The sequence below is a fragment of the Cinclus cinclus genome, chromosome 1, assembly GCF_963662255.1.
Source record: "Cinclus cinclus chromosome 1, bCinCin1.1, whole genome shotgun sequence".
Classification (NCBI taxonomy): Eukaryota; Metazoa; Chordata; class Aves; order Passeriformes; family Cinclidae; genus Cinclus; species Cinclus cinclus.
Window position 1 is genome coordinate 32,016,428 of NC_085046.1, and position 22,523 is coordinate 32,038,950.

Genomic DNA, 22,523 nt, shown 5'->3' on the forward strand with positions numbered 1-22,523 from the left:
TGTGTATTCCCTGTCATGAGAGCCGGGGGCTGGAGTGGAGAGGGGCCCATTGTAATCTCATTTTCTCTTACGAGTTCCAGCTCAGACTCAGTTCTGTTGTCAGCATTTCCTAAGAATCCCTTTATTTCAGCACCCTGCCTCAACTGAGAGTCTGTTTCTGTTGCCCAGCTCCTCCAGTCTGGAGGCTGTTGTCAGTGTGTTTCATATAATATGTGTGTGTTCCTAAGTGGTTTTGTTAACCATTGCAGTCAGCCATGCCTATCTCATGGTGTCCTCACAAAATCCTTATGTGTTGTGATGAGAGTTTAAAGTTTTCCCCAGATGGGTCTTTGAATATAGAAACAGGCTTGTCTTCTGAGAGAGAGGGAGGTGAATGGTACAGCTCTCAAAGTCAGTATGTTCTTACTATTTTCCTGTAAAAGATGGGACAAGAGAGGGAAGAGAGACCCAATTAGTTTTCCACTGAAGAAAAAGCATGCATTTCCTTTTTATTGTACACCAAAGTACCCAACAATAAGGAGCATTTCTGACAACCTCATTTATTTGTTCATGTAGTTCTTAGTTCTGCAGCATGCCTGATTTAAATGTAAGTTCTACAGGGCTTTCTACCCCCCAGTGAGTAACTTCTATCCACATTTCAAGGGCAGATTGACCACAAAAGAGATGTGCGACTCAAAAGGCAATTTTTCTATGGGATATTTAGATTTGGTAGTCTCAAAACTCCTCAGTTCCATCTGTTTCTTGCTTGGTAGGACCTGATCTTTTAAGTAAAACTTTCCTACGTAAGTACTTTCATCTTCAGCTTTCATTCCTGCTGCTCAGGAATAAGATAAGATACTTTTCTGAAAGTTAAGGTAGCCTTACCCCTAGAAAGAAAAAAGTGAAATTGTTTAAAAGAGTGCTGCTTGAAATTCCATGTGTATCTACATTATTGTGAAAGATCATTCTAAGTAAACCTGGAAACAAAGTATCTCCTATTGTTTGTTGTCTATTTCTTCCACTAGAAATGAATAAACAAAAGCCTCTTGAATAGATACACAAGAAGAGCTTCAATAATACATTTCCCAAAGTGTCTTCCCCTCCTCCTACCTCTGCCCTTAGTCTTTAGATAAATCAAATTGTTTGAAAGTACATGTATGAATATCTAAGGCATATGTAGTCAGTGTATTGCTTAGACTTTCAAAGCTATTCTCACATGTGAGCAAATACCAGCTTTTCACATTAAACAGGAACTATATTTGAAAGTGGCCCATGATGTGTATAATGCACATAAAACACAGATAAAAATATTTTGTCTAGTCCCTCAAAACAAGCACGCATTTATTTGTGGCCTATTCTTTTTAAATAAACCAGCAGACATAATTCCTGTTGGAATATGCTCTCAATGATTTTTTGGCAAATAATATTTGATCATGTTCTGAATTTCTTTCCAGGCGAGTGTAAAGAAGTGAAACATGGTGAAGCATATAAATGTTCCTCTGCCCACCATGTGCTAGGTAACAGGTGCAAAGACTGTTGAAGCTTAATCTTTCTCTCGTGCTAATTTTTTTATGCTTAACATTGTAACTGGTTAAAATAAAGGGGTACTTAAAGATATTAATTTTTATTCAACTGCTTAGAAAGATCTTCCCTTTAAGATGAGGAACTGTCTACGCTGAGGCAATATTGAGCCTCATATTGTGTTCAAACAGTAAACAAGACAGGATGAGTAAAGGTGCTTTATCCTGTCTTTTTGATTTGCTTTCTGATGTTGAGGCAACATTTTTTATAGCTCTTGCCATGATGGTTGTGCCATGAGAGAAGGCAACCAACACACAACTATAGGAAGCTGTTTCTGAGAACAGCTGTTGTGGTTTTGATGGCCTGTAATGCAGTGTCTGCCTTTGTGAATTTCTTGAGCTCTGCACGTTGATAAAGCTGGTTGCTGTTTTCTAAGAATGCTGAAATTTACTTTAGGAGATCTGATGCTAGATGTTTGTGAAACTGTTATTAAATAAAATATCAATTTGAAAATACCCGCTCTACTTGCATGAAGACATGGTTCTGAAGCTTAATGTTGTTCTTAACATTTTCTTGTTGATGATGACGATTTTATGTAGGGACTATATTTTTAAATTTGATCTAAGGCAGAATTCTGAAAGGCTAACTAAAAACCAGGATATTATAATGGAGATAATATGAAGAATGTGTTTATTACAGATGTTTTTATCACCATCAAATGCTGGAATTGCAGCTGGTAGTTGAGATGCATACTGTTCAAGGAAGCTTTACATTTTCTCTGATTATTTATAGGAGAAAAGGTACTGACCTGAAATCCCTCCAAAAGAATGTACATAACTGTTAAAAATGTAAAGAAAGCTTATTATTCTAACACTTGCATTATTATGCAGCACCTGTGATGTAAATTGGCCAGAAACATCTGCCTGCTTCTGCAGATATTACAGCTTGCATGACTACATTAAAACTTATGAGTCTGAAACTGGGAATTGAGAAAATGTGAAAGAAGGCAGTTGCATCTGCAGTTGAACTAGTCAGGATGTAGGATATACCTAGTCTGGGGAAGTTGTGGATTGTTTACACGGTAATTTCATGACTTTATGTAATGTGTGATTGCTGACAGGACTTTGTCTTCTACAAAGGAGAAATAATGCTGCTTCAAAATCTGAAAGTATGAAGTGGTATTTTCCCTCCTACTCATGGTTTCACAGAAAATTCACTTTTTTGGAACAAAAAGTGTGGTTATAACATTTAAAATAACGCAGGGCTTTTGGCATGCACTGTTGTAGTTTATATGTGGCACATGAGTTGATTTGCTTGTTGAAAAGTCAGTTCCACTTAACAGCAAGAATGGCCAGATTTTTTTTTTCTTCAGATGGAATTTTCTAGGAAGAATTGCAATCAGAAAGTAGGTGTTGAAAAATGCCATTTGTTCTGTTACTGTGTAAGTTTCATAATAGCTTTCATTATAAAGCAATGAGGAAAGTTAAGGGTAAATTCCTGTGTGGGAGAAGGGGTATATAGGCTTTTCTAATTCTCTTGATATATACTTCTCTGCAACATGCAGAGCATTGCAGAGCACTGGTTATTCCAAGGCTTCTGAGGTTATTTGGGATCTCAACAGGAGATTTTGTTGGTACACCTATGCGTGTGTCTAATTGAGCCTGCATATATGACTTGGCAGAAGTTTAAAAGAATAAAGTTAAGAACAAATTCTCTTAACTCACCTCGATGACCACAGGGGACCAGACAGCTGGGATGGTGGCATTTTCTGACATTTCCATGGGCAGCAGTGTTCACTCTCAGCACGTCTGAGGGTACTTGGCAGGCACCTTGCATTTCTCACTGTAGGATGTACTTCCCATTGTGGTGTGTTATGGGACCAGGTTGGTGCTAGTATCTGCACCCTGTGCACTTAGTGCCAGAGTGCAGTGGGTCAGGACTGGCTGTAAAGGACTGCTGGGAGTGGACACGAGTATCCCCACAGTGAGCTGCCTTGGAAGCAGATTTTTGGTTTAAAAATATTGCTTTGGAACTATGGATTTGTTTTTAAACCACTGAATCTGCCTCTACAAGCATTGTAAAACTTAGGGGTTGCTGTATGTATGAGGGCTGAAAACTTCATCTGAAAAAGATGAAATGAGTACTGAATGAGTTGCTTTTATTGTATTTGGAAGATTATGCATACCTTATACATAGTTCATACTTGTTTGTTTTTTCAATCCTTAGTAGCAAATCTTGGATGGAATGTGCTGGGCCTGGATCAAATTGGATCCAACCTTTATTCCATTTTTCAGACACGCATAAAAAAAGTTCTTTTTCTGTTCTGTCCCCTTGCTCTCAGTAGATGTATTTGACTGCTTAACATCTTTAATGTTGTGGTGTTTCTAAGGAGCTTTTGCTCCTTATGGAAGTCTGTTTTGGTCAGTATTTACTTTTTGTTTTTGCTTTGTCAGCAGCCATGCAGCAGGTCTTAGACAACCTTACTGATCTGCCAACATCCACAGGCGCTGAAGAAATAGACCTGATTTTTCTTAAAGGAATCATGGAGAACCCTATCGTAAGATCACTTGCCAAGGTATTTAAATTTGCTGTTTTGAGTAGAATCTGGTAATGTTTTAACTCTTCCATTATTGTGTGAACATTGAGTGCGGGTCGAGGTATCAACAATGTGATGTTGATACATCTTATTAAAAGACTTGAAGGCCAGCTTGATGGTGAAGAGTTGGCATAGTGTAATTCCTGTGCATGCTGGTTGACTATTATATATAAAAATCTAGGGGAAGATAAAAAATTCAGAGACTACAGAAATAATGTGGTTACATTATTTATGAGGAAATTACAATATTTGAAATTAGAATCAGTTGATTTTAATGTAGTCTTGTAACCACTGTTGTGTGGAGAACCCATATGCCTTCTGACTTCTAGCATTTTTGTCAGAGATGAAAAGTGAGAGCAGTCACCTTCATTATTCCACGGCTTACAAAAGTTTACTTTTCATCTTTAGCTCAGAACTACCTTCTGATATGCCGGGAAAATATTCTTTCCATGCCCTTTCCTAGATCTCAGACTAATGCTTTTACCTTTGATTGTTAGCTCTTTAAAACATAGATTACCCTAAGTTTTTGTTCTTGGGTTATGAAAATCTTTCATGTATGGGTGGTAGCAATCAATTATAAATATGTAATGTGATAATTGCAAAAAAATCTTTAGACTCTGTAATTAAAATGTAGCTGGTCTTACCAGTAGTAAGTGCAGTGAAATATTGTACATTGCTTATATTAATTCTTAATCTTACTTCATAAAAATAAACTCTTTTCATGAGGTAAACCCAGTTAACTTAAATACAGCTGTCTCTTTAATAGGAATAGACATCTGAAAGCAGTGCCCTCTGGGCAGGTATGAAATCCTCTAAAGCTGAAGGGTTGTTGTCCAGAGATTTTGTTCAGTATAAAAGTCTGGAAAGGAAAACTTCTCATGAGAATTCATGTAAGAATTTACTTCTGTTTAGCTGTTCAAAAAATTGGTTTTAAGTTGAAGACATGGCACAGTAATAAACTTAGAAGTAATGAAAATGTCTTATCTGCTGGTGACATGACTGCAGAGGGAAAGATTTGTATACTAAATTTACTACAGTAAGTAAAAGTAGTTTTTTACTGACAGTGGAAACAACTTTAAGTATCTGCTGCATAGGTCAGCTTTAGTAGTTATCATGAAGAAAATGTTCCTTGCAAAGCCTTTTTTTCTTATCAAAAATTTGTGCTTTAATGGGCAGTAACAATTAGGTGGAATTTAATGGGTAGCAAATGTTAAAAAAAAGGGCTTGTAATGGAAACAGATTCTTAACTGTACACATGCTTTATCTAGAATGCTTAAGGGTTTTAATTGTGTTCACATGATGTGACTGCACTCGTATTTTCTTTGTAATTATTTTGGAAAAGTCCTCAGTCTTAAGTAGCAGTACTAAATAAAGATAAGATCAAAACACATTTAGTGAAGCATATGTAATTCACATATATATCTATTTGTTCCTAAAAATACATAAATTTGCTTTTCTATTAGAAGAGCTGGTTTTACCAGAATTAGCAGTTCTCTGAGATGGTTACATTATTTAAGCAGCATCATTTCAAAGCAGGCCAGAGATGCAAAAGCTTTTTCATTTTCCTTTATTAGCCGGATATTAAGACTAATCTTTATGTAAAGTATGCCAAAAAGGACAATGAGAATCTTGAGGAAATGTGCCACAAGCTATAAAAACTTATTTTCTCCTTTTGGTCCTTACATAAATGAAGGCAAACAATATGCATAGTAGTTAGTTTATGTAGTAGTTAGTATTTTGCAGTGCAGTTTGTCTGATCTTTTAAAACTGGGTTACATTCATTTCACACTTTTCCTGTATAGAATTAAGGCAATAAGGTAGAAATTACAGATTTTTTGGGGATAGGAGTCTTTCACGGAACCTTTCCATTTTTCAATAGGTGGTAGAGGAAAGGAGAACTAGTTGTTAACCCATATTCTCTAATCTTATAAAGGTTTTGCAGTTGGGTTATGTTTCAAAAGCACTAGATTTCTGTTTTTACTTGCTGTTAAAGAACTTTAAAATAATGATATTGTTTACTGTATGTATTCTGTACAAAATAACATTCCCTTATAAAGGAGAATGTGTGTAGGTGCTGAGCTTCCTATAACTTTGTAATCACAGTCAGTTGTTTGGTTTGTGTGTGTTGGTGTTGGAGAATGTTTGAAATGCCTTTATGTTAAGTTAACCTTTCCGTAATTTGGTCATCGGGCCTGCAGAAATAGCATTTTATAGACATGAAGTACAGTTTAATACTCAATTCCAGGAAGCAAAGATTTCTGCTTTTAGCAAAATTTTATTTTATTGTCTGTTTTAAAGCACTAGTAAGAGAGCAGAAGTGCTCGTATACCTTCAGATTATATTTATGGGAAGTATATATAGATGACTCTGAATTATACCTATTATGTATTTGTTTTTTTATATGCCAAAGTAACTGCTCCTTTGTAAATTTCTCGTTGCTACAGTGTTGAAAATAACTTTTAATTGAGAATATGAGTTATTTTTGGCCTCTTCTCTAATTCTGTCATAGAGCACTGTTTGCAATAAATAAGTGAAGCATTCAGAGATGCTTCTCTTTCTGCTCAAAGCACCTACATTTCAATGAATTTCAGTATTTGCAGAGTTCAGGAAAGGATTATGTCTGCAGGAATAGCTCCAGAAATAGATGAAATGTTATCAAAGAATCACAGGATGGTTGAGGCTGCAAGGGACCTCTGGAGGGCATCTGGTCTAACTCTCCCTACCCAAGCAGGGCTACCTGGAAACAGTTGCCCAGGACCACATCCAGACAGCTTTTGAGTATCTCCAAGGAGGGAAACTCCCATCTTCTCTGGGCTACCTGTTCCAGTGCTCAGTCACCCTCACACTGGAAAGTGTTTCCTGATGCTCAGACAGAGCTTCCCGAGTTTCATTTTATGCCCAGTGCCTGCTGTCCTGTCACCAGTCACCTCTGGAAGCAGGCTGTCTGTGTTCTCTTTGCATAGTATACCTTTTATACACATTGATGAGATTGCCCTGAGCCTTCTCTTTTCCAGGCAGAACAATCCCAGCTTGATCAGCCTTTCCTGAAAAGTAAGGTGCTCCAGATCCTTCATCATATTTGTGGCCCTTCACTGAGCTCTTTCCAGAATTAGCAGTGTTCCAGGTGTGGCCTCGCTAGTGCTGAGTAGCCCTCACTCTTCTAGTTACACTTATAATGCAGCCCAGGATACTGCTAGCTGCCTTTGACTCCAACTTTTCTTTAGCATTTCATTCAGTTCGGCAGATCTTTCTATAGAATGTGCTGTTCAAAAGTGTTTGAACGGGAGGAGTTGGAGGTAAATGTTTTTCTTGCAGACTCTGAAAAGATCCCACCGTTCCATTTTTGCCCTTCTTCTAGAAGGTGTAATTGTCCAGGATTCCAAGGCAGGAAAGGTGCTGAGGTGCTGTACTGTTGATAGAGCAGTGCTTGGTGTGTATAGCATAGAGGAGATAAGGACTTAGAAGCATCTCTGGTACGTGCTGCTTATAGTTTGTTGGGTCATGTAGTTCAGCATGCAAAGTCTTTCAGCAGTAAAATCAGGTTATCCTATATATAATTTTTCTGTCTTTTCTGCTGAAGATTGCATTGAGAAATTACTTGAAAAGTTTATAAATGTGAACCATTTGAAACTTACTTACATTATAGTTTCATGTATTTAATCTTACAGGCTCACGAGCGACTGGAAGATTCAAAACTTGAGGCTGTCAGTGACAACAACCTGGAGCTGGTGAATGAAATTCTTGAAGACATCAGTCCTTTAGTAAATAAGGATGAAAATGTTGCAGAACTGGTTGGAATACTCAAGGAGCCTCATTTTCAGGTACCACCTTTTTACTGTACATTACCAACTTGCTGTATCAGTGTCCACATACACATCTAGGAATAATAAAGAAACAAAACCTGAACTTTAGCAAACTGTAATATGTAGGATTTTACTCCAAATAAAGGGCAAATCAGAAGCCATGTTACAAATAAGCATGATTTTATTATATGATATAGTTTCAAAAATACCTGTACTCATTGTATTATTCTACTGGAGTCTCTGTTGTAAATCTTGGACAAGCTTTTACTTCTTGTATGATGGGAGTTTCCATAAAAATTCCTTGAAGGTTTGCTTCATCCATAACATTTCCATGATCAGTTCTGGTCATAAGTATTGTGTGCATTTCAGTTCAGCTGTTGGTATTCATACTTGTGTGTAAGACATGCAGTTTGCAGAGTGAATGAATGTGATTCTTCTGTGATCTGATCTGCACTGCAGCTGAAGCTGAGACTCTGCATCCCTCTCACTGTTGCTCTGCTTAAGTGAAGTGTTGACATATGCTTTCAAAAGCAAGTGTTTTTCCATTTTGCTGTTTCTGTGACCAGCTTCTGTACTGAGCCTCAAAGATCAAGGTTTGAAAATCCTTCATAGATTCTGGCCTTTCTGGGTAGGGTTCAATGGACTGTACTACTTCAGTGGACTACTGCTAAGCTAAAGGTATTCTGTAGAAGAACATAAACAACCTTTTGCCACAGTATAAGTGGGCTTCTTTTGGCATGAAGTCATAGGCATTTTTGGGATAGATGAGTTTAAATGCACTTTTTGCCCAGTTTTTCTGTTACATGTTATACAAACATAGCAGTGATATATATAACTGTTTAACATGGAAAACATAAACACTGGAAATGCTGTTGGTTGTATTGTGTCCTATTGGAAAAGGGATCAGTTCAAGAGGTCAGCTTTGGGGGCAGTAGTTCTTCTGAGTACTGACAGTTCCTCTGCCTCCCCTTTGTTGGCTTCCCTTGTGTTCTTACTTGTCCTGAAAGGCATCATAACTAAGTGATCAAAAACTGATTCGGAGACTTACTGGTGCATAAACCTGCAAATCAGTCTTAGATCCCTCAGTAGAAATTAGTACTTAAAAAGGACTGCATGAGTTTGGAGAAATTGATAGTGAAAATGCAAAAGGATTAGAACTGAGGACCAACTGGTGCACTGAGAGACCAGACAATGATCCACTGTGTTCTAGAAAATAAAGCTGGAAGTCAAAGAGGTTGATGAATCAAAACATGGAAAGGGCATAACAATTGAAGTGCTGCGCTTTGAAAGGCACGGTAGCAGTGATCACTGGAGAGAGATGGCAAGGGCCAAAGAGAAGCCTGGGTCTTCCCAGGTCTTCCTTGGGGTGGAAACTGGAAATGGCCTGTAGGAGACAGATCAAATAAGAATTTTCAGATCAATAAGAATCAAGTAAGAATTACTGGTTGAATAGTCAACACTAGGGCAAACACTTATTCCTGTTTGGTGGCCAGATCTACAGAGAGGCAGAATGTGATGTTACTGTCAGATACTTCGTTAGTTCAGGCTTAAGCAACTTGAATATGTAAAGTTCCAAAATAGCTGGTGAACTAGAATGTCAGTATTTATGCTCCTTTCTGTTCTTGCTCTTTTTTGTTGCTTGATAAATAAGGAGCAGATGTGAAACTGCATATATGCTACCTTAACTTTACAGTTTTGCTCAGATTTTTTGTTAGTGTTTCCTAATTGCATATTAAAGGTCCATTTAGCAAACATCTCTTCTGTTTTCCTTCCCTGTCCCAGCAATAGGCATCTAGTGAAGACTGCAAGGCTAGAACAAGCCAAGAGTGATACCTTCTAAAATGTGTTGTGAAGATTTAGTGATTTGTTGTTCACACTTCTGAGTGAGAAATAGTATTATCCACCTATGGTTCTCTTCCATGAGCTTATTCAGCTGTTTTTTTAACCCATGTGAACATCTGTCATTCACGGTATCCCCCATCTGAGCGGAGCCTGTGCTCTTTTGGTTTTGAGACTCTCTCCTGTCAATTTCACTTAATATTCCTGTCCTCTTGTGTAGGAAGAAAGTGAACAGTTTTTCTTAATCAGCTTTTCCATGTTACTTGTGGTTTGAGAGACCTCATTGTGTCTGTCTGTGTCAAGTAAATAAAATGAAGGGAAGCAAATGTGTATACAGCATGGATTTCTGAAGTGGTATCATAATTTCCATTGTGTTTCTTACTTGTGGCCTAAAAGTTTCTAGTATTTGGTTTGCCTATTTAACAGCTGATGAATAGAACAGAGAAGTTCAGTTAGAAAGGACTTACAGTGCTCATCCACTCCAGCTGGCTGACCAATTCAGAGCTGACTGAAAATTAAAGCCTGTTAAGGGTGCTGTCCAAATGCCTGTTAAACACTGACAGACATGGAGCCTATTCCAGTGTTTGACTACCCTGTCAGTAAAGATGAGGTACCTCTAAGCTCAGGGAGAGTGGATTGCTTGTTAGGCTCAGTTTGGTTTTGTATTGTTTACATCTTTGAGATACCATTTCTGAGTCTCTCAGTTAATATATTAAACTAGTATTGTTTTCCCGTGCAGTCAGTGTTGAATTTCATTTGCCCTGTTCTCAGTCTATTGCTCATGAGGTGCCTTTACAGGTTAGAGCCAGCTGTTTTGGTCCATCGGCAAACAGTCATTTCACTTCTCATCCCCATTTCCTAGGTGGTTTATCTGACATGTCAGTATATTGGCAGGTGTAGACCTGAGCCCAGATGCCTGTGGAAATCACCTGATGACATGAATTCTGAAAATTAAAAATACTGTATTCCTGGCACCAATTTTTCTGGCTTCTAACCAATATTTTCTTCACTTGAAAGCCTTACTGCTTATCCTGTTACAGTTTTGCTTTTTTAAAAGACTTCTACCAAAGACCTTGTGGAAATTGATCTATATTAACAACTCTAGCTGCCTTGTTGCCATTCTTGATGACTCTTCCAAGGAATCTGACTAGATTTGAGAAGTATGACTTACCTTGTTAAAGCATGTTGATGCTTTCCCTTGATTGGTTTTGTCCAGTCATTCTGGGTTTTATGGAAGCTTCTGATTTGTTTAGTATCAGCATCGGACTTACTATTTTGCAGTTTGTTGACTCTTCCTTGGAACCCAGTTTAAATATTCATGTCATGATTATTACTTATATACTGTTTTTGTTCCTATAGTGTTGGACCAGTCATGGGCATGTAAGAAAAATATAGCGCAACTTCGTTTGCTGCAAAACCTAGATTGTACAAAAAGGACAAAAAAGTGTGAAAGGAAGAAGTAGATGGTTAAGATAGTTAAATGCTGCCCTGGAGAACTGGCCTATTCATCCCTGTCAGAATTAGAATTAATTTTAAAAAAGTCTGAAGAAGCTTTAACTTGTATTTTTAAAATTTATTCTCTGTGTGCCTGTAGTGAGGCATTCAGTCTCATTTTCAGAAATAATGAGCAGTTTTGGCTGCTGTGTATGGGCAAAAGCATCTATCTACTTACTTCTTTGAAGTATATCTGCTGTGGTTCAATTCTGAAGCCGAAAATTAGGGAGAATTTTCAGCCCTTAATTTTGTACTTCCATTATCCATGTGAAGGCAAGTAATGAAGTCAGCTGAGGCCAAAATACTGGGTTTTTTTATTCAATTGATATCATAGTTATGACCACTCTAGAAGAACTTCTAGTACAAATTGCAGACCAAAATGTGGATATAATATCTTTCTTAAGGCTTGGGAAAGCTATATGTCTCCTTCTCCAAAAAGGAAACAGAAAATTACCTAAATACTCAAAAAAAGAGAAAAGTGCTATCATTTCTGCCTCATTTGGTGCAAGGGGGCATATTCCAAATTCTGCATGAAGGGAGAAAGGAAAAACACAATCTCAGTGGCATTTATAGAAAATGTCATTTGCAACCTTTCTCTAGTTCAGTAAAAGTGCAAACAACCCAACCTGACTCTTTAAAAGGTTCAGGGACACTACTGTTTAAGTGGTTTAGAGGTTGACTTTGTAGTTTACAAATGAATGCTGCCACTTTATCACAGTGTCATCTTACAGTTGTAACCTGCCTTGGCATAGAAGTATAAAACGTGATATACAAGGCATCCGTGCAGTAGTTTGTTTGAATGTATTATTTAGTGCTAGAAAAAGCAAATTAAAGGGCTTCATTTTTTCTACTCATTTTTGTAGAGGAGCATTTGGGAAGGACTAACTCTGGAGTACAGGTGCATGCGTGGCTGTATTATTCCCTCTCTCTTCTCCTTTCTCCTTTCATTTCCTCTTTATCATCCCTTCTGCTTTTTATCCTTTTTGGTTTTAACTGAACTTCTCAGAGGTCAAAGTGTGAAAGTTCTAATGAGTTTCACAGTATTGATGGCTAGCCAGTAGTTCAGCACATGCAGCACATGGAAAAGGCTGTAACAAATCTTACCAGACAGGAGTGGTAAGAGAGGTTGCCTTGAGGCAAGAAGAAGCAGTTAAAAATTTTCACACTATTGGAGTGGTTAAACATGCAGAAGAATCACTTCTGCTTCCTCTTGGAAGAGCTTCTTCTGTTACTTTCACCTTTCAAGAATTAGCCAAACCATTCATCCTAAATAGGTTCTGCTGGCAATAAAATACTTAATCTGAAAAGTAGCCAGTATTGTTTTCTACTAGTTAGGTTTATAAGGGCTGATCATATCTTTAAAATGTTTCATTTAGAAAAAGTGATCTTAAATTGTGTCCTAGACAGATATTAATATATAGGGTTATTTCCCCCACATATTCTTGTGTTGTTAGCAGCCATCCTGATTTTTCTAAGGTCATAAATTAGTTCCTCACTTTTCCAGAAGGGCTTTAAAATGCGGTTTTTCTGCATGAACATTAGGAACCTCTAATCCATTTATTAAATTCTAATATTTAAACAAGGTTGTCAGGGAAGACTAGCACACATTTAGTGTACAAAAGAGGAAGGGAAATATTTTAGATACTTGTAGGCCTAATGTTTTAGGAAAGGAGTCCTGAATTCAAGACTATAGAATCATTCTACTCTTGTATATTCACTCCCACCACAGCCCCCAGTTTGTAATTTAATTGTTCTTTTGGATTGGAATTGAGTAAATAGTTATTATATTATTTAGGGCAATGTTTCACAACATGTTTAGATTGTGTTGAGAATTTTTTTTAGGAAAAAATGTTGAGTTTGAGCTTTGCTTCAGCACTGTAGGGAGTTTTGAATTATTAATGTTTTTGTGTTTACTGAATTTTCAATTATGTTTTAAATTACTTTTTTAGCTGTCAAATATACACAGTCACAGAAAACTACTGTAAGGAGATCAGTATCTTCCAAGTTTATGGATTGTTTTATGACAGTATCTTGCATAAAGAGATCATACTGTCTGTTACGGGAGTGTGTATCCATTGTGTCTTAACTCTTGTGCTTTGTAGGAGTTCTTCTAAACGCCTTATTCTGACAATATGGGCATTTTTCCTAGAGAACCTTTCTACAGCTATCCATTCTTGGATAGTCAGCTGATCCTGTTTACAGGAGGAAATTCTGTGTGGAGGAAACTTTGAACAGTTCTATGGTTGTTGATCAGTCCATGTTGTTTTGCAGACTTTGGCAGTGGTTTTATAAGTGTTCCAGGACCAGTATGGAAAGGTCAGATTCCAGTGGAGCTCTGGAGTTGCAGGAGCACAGGATATCACTTTTTTCCAATATCACAAGAAAGAAACAAGAGGGGGGAAAAAAAAGTTAATGTAACTGTATTTCTCAATTCACTCAGGTGCACCTTCCTGTAATAAGAAAGTAACTTAGCGACATAAAATGTTGGTGAGTAGTTGGGCAGTGGTACAGACACAAGGCCCCCGTTGCCACGTGGCTGTGCTTAAGTCTTCTTCTGGACTGCAGGTCATGACCTGGCTGGCTGGAAACAGGCTCATAAAACTGGTACAGGTTCTTGCGTTTCAGCACTGAGCGTTAGGTGTGGGACAGTAATAAGTTAACTATGCCTTAAGGAAACCAATGAACCACTTTTCTTAAAGAAACCACTTTAGAGTTGTGGGCAGTCCCTGGCAGTCCTCCTGTGACTCAGGGACTGTGTAAATAAATAGGAAAAAGATCCTTTGACTGTGAGATGGTTAAGTAGCAGTTGTGTGAATTCATGCTTATCCATAAAACTACGTGGTTAAAAAGGATCAGAATGCGGAATGGGATCAGATTTAAGAACTGAAGAATTTTACGGAGCATATTAATTTCAAAAGGATGACACAGACTGTTACTTTAGTAGGCTTTTTGGACTGTGAATCAGATTATAATCTATGAATTGCATTACCATTAAAGGGCAGAGAGCTGTACAGGCAGCTGTGTGAGGCTTCATGAGAAGTATAGTGGGTTGTGGTCAGAAACTTCAGGGACAATTTGTTTTAATGTGTGATCAGAAGAAAACTGGAAGTTTCATACTGCTTTTTCTACCTGGTTTTATGAGTGCTGATCTGTAAAAATGTGTAGCTGATGAAAATTAATTTCATTTTGGAAATGCAGAAAGATCCAAAAATATGTTGCTAGCAAACGTTGGCAGAGAGATCTGTTCTCCTGGTTTCTGGATTGGATGTGTCTTGGATAGGGAAGAATTAGAAATTGCTACCATCTGACAGCTGCTTGATTTAAATAAATGATTGTTTTTCCTATTTAATTTGATTTGGTTTGTGTCCACAGTATCAGAGCAGCCACAATAAGCAGCTGTCTTTACAGTCTTAATGGAAGGGGCAAAATCGGTGAATTAATACTTCCTTCTAACCTCAAGTTGAAATATCAGCAGGTTCGTCGTGTAGATTAAAATGACTATTCAGGTTTGTGACACTTTGAGGGCTTGCATGCTGAGCTTAGCACTAACCTAGTGTGGTTGCACAGCCTTTAGCTTAGAGGTGGCTTACAGAAGGATGGAGCAGACTGCATAGCAAATCATTCCTCTTACTTGCTCGCCTGCTCTGCTTTCTGGTAGTTCGCTGTCTTCCTCTGGCATGTGCATGTCAGTATCAGTGAAAGTCCCATGGTGTCTTCTCTTTATGGCTACTTACGTGACACAGTCAGTAATCTGCCTTAATACTGTTTCTGACCAGTCACTGTTGGAAACAAGGTTGTGTAGTTGGAGGCCCAGTAGGCATCTCCTCTGCTTGCTGCTTCTCTCTGTATCTGTCAGTGTGACTCCCTGTGCTGTAGGATGCTTTACCTTGGACTACTGTGTATGATGGCTGTCAGGTGTCCCTTTGTCCTCTCATAGAATCGCAGAATGGTTTGGGTTGGAAGGGACCTTAAAGATCATCTCGTTCCAGATCCCCCACCACAGGCAGGAACATCTTACACTAGAAAGTGACAGAAAGACAGAAAGTCTCCACTGTCTTAATGTGCAAGTTTGATCTTGGTTTACCTGTATGTATTGTCTTAATTTTTCCTTAAGATATCCTGTATCAGAAACTTATGCCTAAATTACATTGTCTTCCAAACGTGATTACATTCATTTGGATCTTCTCCTTCTACCTTGCATTTATGTATGTGGACTGGTGAAAACACCATTATCTCTAAGGTGTCTTCCAGAAAGTAAATTTTGTCAGCTTGGATTCATTTGGTGCTAGAATTCTGCCTTGGCTTTATGCAAGCAGGAAGCACTCATTCTGCAGATGGCTAAAAACGTTGCATACCTGTCATTATCCAAATTACTGTGGAGGAAGATATTATTGCATTAAACACAAATGTCTAATGATGGGTTATCTTCATTTTTTTTGCAGTGGGTTGTTCATTTACTGTAACCATTTGCTCAGATACTGTCTCATTAGGTGGAAGACTATTTTAGGTACTCCTTTTTGTGTCTTCTTCCCTTGTAACATCACACATTCCTCTCCATTTTAGTTACAGTTCTCCTGTATTTCCTTAAGAAGCAGCATTATTGTTTACAAGATAGCATATTTGCCAAGTCCATAGGCTTACCTGTTCATGTAAGCACTTATGTGTCCGATTTTGCTTTATTTCATGTAAAATAAGAGTATAATGATCTGGTCCCAAAAGGACAGATTCAGTGGTTATTCAGCACTAAATCCTTTCACAAACAGTTACTTCATTACTTTTAAAACTATTTTATTCTGTTCCTTTGCAGTCACTCTTGGAAGCGCATGATATTGTGGCTTCAAAATGTTACGATTCCCCTCCTTCTAGCCCGGAAGTCAATAATTCTTCAGTGAACAACCAGGTTGTTCCAGTAGATGCTATTCGTATCCTTGGAATTCACAAAAGAGCGGGAGAACCACTGGTAAGAATTGAGGATGAGTTTGTCTTTTAAAGTGCTAGTGAAAAAGTTTACATGTACCTGATTCTTTGTATTATGTTTTAATTATTTCCATTATATTGTGTAATTTAGTGGTTGATAAGCTCAGTATTGAGAGGTTGAAATAGGAAGATACTTCCTTGTACTCCATTCCATTCTCTCCAGAAAGTAATGGGATAGTGATCAGGCAGTCACTGGACTGAGTGACTGCTGCTGCTGTGATAGACTAACACAACATCTGTTTGGTTCTGATATGAGATGACAGGATTGCATGCAATCAAGAGCAACAGTAATTTTTCAGTCATATGAAAACCTTGTGTGAAAGCATTTCTGTGTCACCTGATGCTTCTCTGTATCAGGAGCTCTTACACTGTAGTAGCTGCAACTCTGTATTCATTGGAATGGGTGGAATATCCCACAGCTGTGTATTTGAGCTTGAGATAATGGTAAAATGAAATTCAAACAGTGGTAAACTGGGTGTCATGTACCTCTTTCAGGGAGTCACGTTTAGAGTCGAGAACAACGATCTGGTAATAGCCCGAATTCTTCACGGAGGAATGATAGATCGGCAAGGTCTTCTGCATGTGGGTGACATTATTAAAGAGGTGAATGGCCACGAGGTTGGAAACAATCCAAAAGAATTGCAAGAACTGCTGAAAAACATCAGTGGAAGTGTCACTTTGAAAATTCTCCCTAGCTACAGAGACACTGTCATTCCTCAACAGGTCAGTAACACATTTCTGATGATTCTGTGGAAAGAACTTCTGCTTAGTACTTTATTGTGTAAGACTCTCAATTAAACATACTGTGATTATTTTCTGAATATAAGACTAGGAGGAAGAGTAAAATGTGGATACCTGTATTTACCTTTAATTGCATTTTAGAAATGGGTTTATTCACCTAATATGCCTGTCTAAAAACTCAAATTGGTGTCTAAAATTGTTGGGCATTTGTATGCTACATATAAATTACATATTTTTGACCTTAAGTGACCTCTGAGGATCTGACCACAGTCACACTTCATGCAGTGAAGTGTGTGTGTTTATAACGTGGTTGGTGTCAAAATAATCAGTTTAATAGAATTCAGAAGCATATTTAATTCAGCAGATGAGCTTGAACTCACTGACTAGTGGGAACTTGGATGGTGGCTATTCCTTATCCTTTTGTTGTTGCTGTAGGCTGTCAATTTCTCCATGGCAGAAGTGACTTCCTCAGCTAAATCAGTGCCTTTGAAACACTGTGTAAGATGCGCCTTCAGGTAGTGGATCTTAATGCCTGTGACTATAACAGGCTTCCACTGAGTAGTAGCTGAGGGCATGTGGTCTGTTAAAGCAGGTGCAGGTCTTCCTTTGCTCCCCAGCCAGGTACAAAGAGAGTCAGAGATGTTCTCAGTTCAGTCATGCAACCTACTGCTTCTTCCCCTGCATCAAATTTGAGTCTTAAGCAGTTGCATCTCCTGTTACTTTTAAAACTTTAAGTTCATGGCAAAAAATAATTTTTAAGATTCCACAAGCCTTAAATACAGTGCTCACATTCCAAGAATTTTTTGTATTTTTAAGTAATTAAAAGTCAGAATTCTAATTGAGTTGTATGTGCTGAAATGCAAAAATTAGTGTTTTGTAATACCATGTCCAAATGGAACAGATTTTTTTATTTTTATCATGAAGCTACTTCAGCCAAGGTTTACACTGTTGATTATTCTGTCCCAGTTGCTGTATAACATTTTTCCCCCTAGATTGTATTTTTTGTGCCAAATGCAGCTTGGATCATGTCAAGTTTTTTATGCATTACTTCAGTTTGACAGATAGATTAGTCAGAATGTATTTTATAATTCTTAAGCTTTGTTAATTTTTATGCATTTCAGGTTTTCGTGAAGTGTCATTTTGATTATAATCCCTATAATGACAACCTCATCCCATGCAAAGAAGCAGGTTTGAAATTTTCTAAAGGAGAAATTCTTCAGATTGTAAACAGGGAAGATCCGAATTGGTGGCAGGTTGGTAAAAAGATTAAAATAAGTAAAATAAAAAACTGAAAGCATCAACAGTTGCCTCAATAATAAATTCTTTAACTTATGATCTACTTTCATTTATCAGTAGATAAATAATATTTACACTGCAATTAATTTTCAAGCTAATAGAAAGATACAAATTTGAAACACTAAAGGAAAAGGGATGCTTTAAATTGTAAATGTGTCACTCATTTTACTGTTAGTGCTGTTTGTCTTTTTTCTTGTATCTTAAGCCTGGACATTCCCAAATCAGTTTAAGATGGACAGTTTCTAGGAAAAAAATCTTATTTGGACTATAATTATGGTAAGCCTTCCCTGACAGCAACTGTGGAAGAAGTGAACCCCTTATTGAGTGCTCAGAGTTGGAGAGGGAAATTAATCTTGTGGACTTGAAGGGGGTGAGAATAGCTTTTTGGAGAGGCTGTATGTTTTATTTCTACAGTGGTGGTCAGTGTCTGTGAGCTGTATCATGCATGCTCATAGTCACAGTGTTTGGCACCATTTCAAGTATTAGCAGTTCACCCTGGTTTAAGGTGGTATTTCTACATGCAGTCCTTCAGTGGAAATGTAATCCGGTAGTTATGCTATGTTTATTTTTTCCAAGACACTATGCACAGAATTAAACATTTTCAGTGCCTCTGAAAATGAGATAAGTGAACCTTTAAGACCCTTTTCTCAACCGAGATCCTCAAAACTGGCTAAGAGTTTAGCATTATTAATTTCTCTTTCTACCCCTACCTTGCTCACCCTTTTCAAGGTTAACAGGCAGAAGAGCACCAGACACTACCTGAGAACAAGATATATTACTTCTTTAAAAGCAACAGAAATATGTCAATATACATCAACAGCTGCTGAATTTTGTTGCTTCTCAGTGACAGTAATAATAGAAAGAAAGACAATAAAAAGTGTGAGGAAAGGCTGAAAATTTACTGCTGCCAATTTAATTAGTTTCAGAAGTAGACACTCCAAAACTCTGGAGGAGTTTGATGTTTAGCTGCCATGCTGACTTTGGTATTGCCTTTCAAACTCTCCAGCTGTAACTTGTGGGGTTCCAGGAGAAATATATCTTCCAACACTCAATCTGGCAAAATTGAAATGTGTTCAATCAGTATACTGTATTGCTATGCAGATCATGCCCCAGGAAAAAGAAGCTTAGCTTTTCCTCATGCTTTCTAGAAATGCTAGACTGTTAATGAAAGCTTCATACTGTAAAAATCAGTTAGTCGTAGATAAAAGCATACAAGTTGAAAAGCAACATCTCCTCTTAGTAAAAGAAGGATTTATTGCAAGCAAAAGATTTATGGAGAATTAAACACTTCATAACTGTTTTTGTGTGTGTTGAGCTTGCTGAGAATTGAGCTTGCCATTAAATTATTTTATAGAGAATTTTAGCCAATTCATTACTGGGAATACTTAAGTTATTAAGATTTTAAATCTGTAGTTGCTTAGTGCAGAAGGCTTGAAGGCATGATTAGGGATGTGCTACTGGCATTCACTGGGAAATGACAGTTAATGAACTGCACTGGAATCTGTTTGGAGCACCTCAAGAATACAAAATAAGTATACGGTATACTAGCAAATCTTGAGCTTTGTCACCTGAGACTTCAGTGTCTGGAGCCAGAGAATTCCACTCGGGAAGTTTATGCCAAAGTTTTGTGGCTGCAGGAGCTTACTAATGTAATGGGAACCAGTAATGAAACTTGCATCTATTTTACTTAGGTTTTCTGAATTTTAGTACTCAGTAGCAAGACACTATTCCTGTAAAGGAGAATTTTAATATTTCCATCTGACTTTAAATTTCTAAGTCTTAGTAGTAAATGTATCAACACTCACTGCTGAGAAACTGGCAGTGAGGAAGTCAGCCAACACCATGTTGATGAGAAAATGCTTCTCACAAGTTAAATCTAATAATTTGTTTGGTTTCTTTTTTGCCTAGGCTAGTCATGTCAAAGAAGGAGGAAGTGCAGGTCTAATTCCTAGCCAGTTCCTGGAAGAGAAAAGAAAGGCTTTTGTTAGGAGAGACTGGGACAACTCAGGTGAGATTTAGTGAATTTCATGAGTAGATTTTTCTCTGACTCCATTTGTTTTGCTTTTTCTGCCTTCATAAATAATAGAAAAACTGCTGTGTGAGATTACATGGATTATTGTGAAATGCTGAATTTTATATTTTGGCTTTGGCTGAAGGAAAAAGGATGAAGTCTCTGTTTAGTGTTCAAAGGTACATGAATCGGTTTTGCCACCTTGTGATGAAAAGCTGAATGAGGTGGGACAGGCAGTGTGCACTTTTAAAAATTTTTTTTGTATGGTATGCACTGAAAGTTAATAAGCTAAACATGAATTTTTCAGCTCTTTTCTTTTCTAGAAAAACAGTTTTTTCTCTGTGTTCATTCCTTCCTGTACAATTTGATGGGTTTGTAAATGGATGCTTGTAAATAGCCATAGGATATGTACAATTCTAGAATAATACTTACAAATTTATTAATCTAAAATTTCATACATTAATGGAAATAAGATTTGGTAATTAACAGAAATTGTGAGTTCATATAATTTTTATTTTTAGGGCCTTTCTGTGGAACAATAAGCAGCAAAAAAAAGAAAAAGATGATGTATCTAACTACAAGAAATGCAGGTATCTCTTAATATTACGTGAAAGTTGAAGTTGTTTAGTCTTCAATACTTGTAGAGTATAGTGTATCCGAAGATAAAGATTTGCAGTAAAATATTTGATTATAAGTTTGATAGATCAGATAGTTTTTATTGTTTAAAAGCAATAGTGACTAGTGCAGACATGGCTGTGCTGATTATATAATTTGGTGGATGGAAATCAGAGAAAAAGCGAGTGCTAAGAAAAAAGAGTGAAATGTTTGTTGCCAATGGGCTTAGGGGATATGATTTTTCCCTTCTGTTCAGCATTGGTGAGGCCACACCTAAGTGTACTGGGCACCTCCCCAGTGCAAGAGAGATGTGGACATACAAAGGTGTTGAAGGGACTGGAGCATCTCACCCATGAGGAAAAGTTGAGACAGCTGGGAATGTTCCATCTGGAGAAGAGGAGGCTCAGGGCAGGTCTCATCAATGTGTACAAATAGCTGAAGAGAGGGTGCAAGGAGGGTGGAGCTGTGTGGGCTCTTTGCAGAGTAGCCCAGTGACAGGGCAAGAGCCATCAAGCAACACAGGCTCTGAACATCAGAAAACACCTTTTCCACTGTGACTGAGCACTGGCACAGGTTCTCCAGAGAGGTTGTGGAGTCATCCCACTTGGAGATACCCAGCAATTGGATGTGTTCCTGGGCACTGGGGTGGACCAGATGCCTCTTAGAGGTACTTTGCAACCTCAACCATCCCATGACTCTGTGGAAGTTTACTAATTTTAGTCACAGTTTTCCCCTTCTGATCAAGCACAGACTTCCTCCTTGGAAGTAAAAGTGAGAACCTGATCTTACGCTGTCCGTGGAGGAGTAACTATTTTATTCCCAAACCAATTTAAAGCAAGAGGTCTTGTATTAGACTTACTGTCCTCTGAGTACTGTTCATATTCACATGGGGTCTGTTGATAAATAGCAGGAATACTTTTTTTTTCCTTACAGCCCTGAGTGTGTATTAAAGTTTTTTGTACATTTCTCAATGTAGAATTTGATCGCCATGAAATCCAGATATATGAGGAAGTAGCCAAAATGCCTCCTTTTCAGAGGAAGACCCTGGTCTTGATTGGGGCCCAAGGAGTGGGGCGAAGGAGTTTGAAGAACAGGTTTATTGTGCTGAATCCTACTAGATTTGGAACTACAGTGCCATGTAAGTTGTCAGCATTCCTATTGTAATACCTACTTTGATTAGCTGGAAAGTGCCTGATGTTTATCCTAGTGATTCAGTGTAGGAATGATTTTGTCAGAGCATAAAAATTGTATAGAGTGGGAAAACAAGAGGCTCTTTCTGTTTTCAGACAACTGAACTTAACATATGACCATAAAAATATTTGTAACTAGCACTTAAATGTTACTGATGCTGCAGAAAACCAGTTTTGGTCTGTGCAATATTTCAGTCTGGGTTTCCTCTTTGTCAGTCACCATCCGTTACTGAAGGGATTCCATTAGTTCCCAGTAGCCTTCTGTAATGAATAGCCAGTGGAGTTTCTTAGGTCTGCCTTTTCATTTTCCACCTGTGGACTAGGCATTATAAATTGTTGCTTTAGCATTAGAAATATAGGGAAAAGCAGCAAGCTTCCAATAAAACTAAAGTAAGTGTTTGCGATCTCCAAGATTTGTATAACTGTCCAATATTTTAATATATCTAGCCTTCAGCATATGG

The 22,523-nt window shown here is 37.7% G+C and overlaps 1 protein-coding gene across 1 annotated transcript in view; it reads left to right on the forward strand.

Moving 5' to 3' along the window:
• Positions 1 to 22,523, forward strand: part of PALS2 (protein associated with LIN7 2, MAGUK p55 family member) — a 51,811-nt gene that overhangs the window by 24,044 nt on the left and 5,244 nt on the right. The window contains exons 2-9 of the mRNA XM_062495693.1: positions 3,954 to 4,075; positions 7,765 to 7,917; positions 16,040 to 16,192; positions 16,705 to 16,932; positions 18,072 to 18,203; positions 20,155 to 20,254; positions 20,779 to 20,847; positions 21,849 to 22,010. Coding sequence (XP_062351677.1) covers positions 3,959 to 4,075; positions 7,765 to 7,917; positions 16,040 to 16,192; positions 16,705 to 16,932; positions 18,072 to 18,203; positions 20,155 to 20,254; positions 20,779 to 20,847; positions 21,849 to 22,010 — 1,114 coding nt within the window. The 5' untranslated portion in view covers positions 3,954 to 3,958. The remainder of the gene's footprint in view (positions 1 to 3,953; positions 4,076 to 7,764; positions 7,918 to 16,039; positions 16,193 to 16,704; positions 16,933 to 18,071; positions 18,204 to 20,154; positions 20,255 to 20,778; positions 20,848 to 21,848; positions 22,011 to 22,523) is intronic.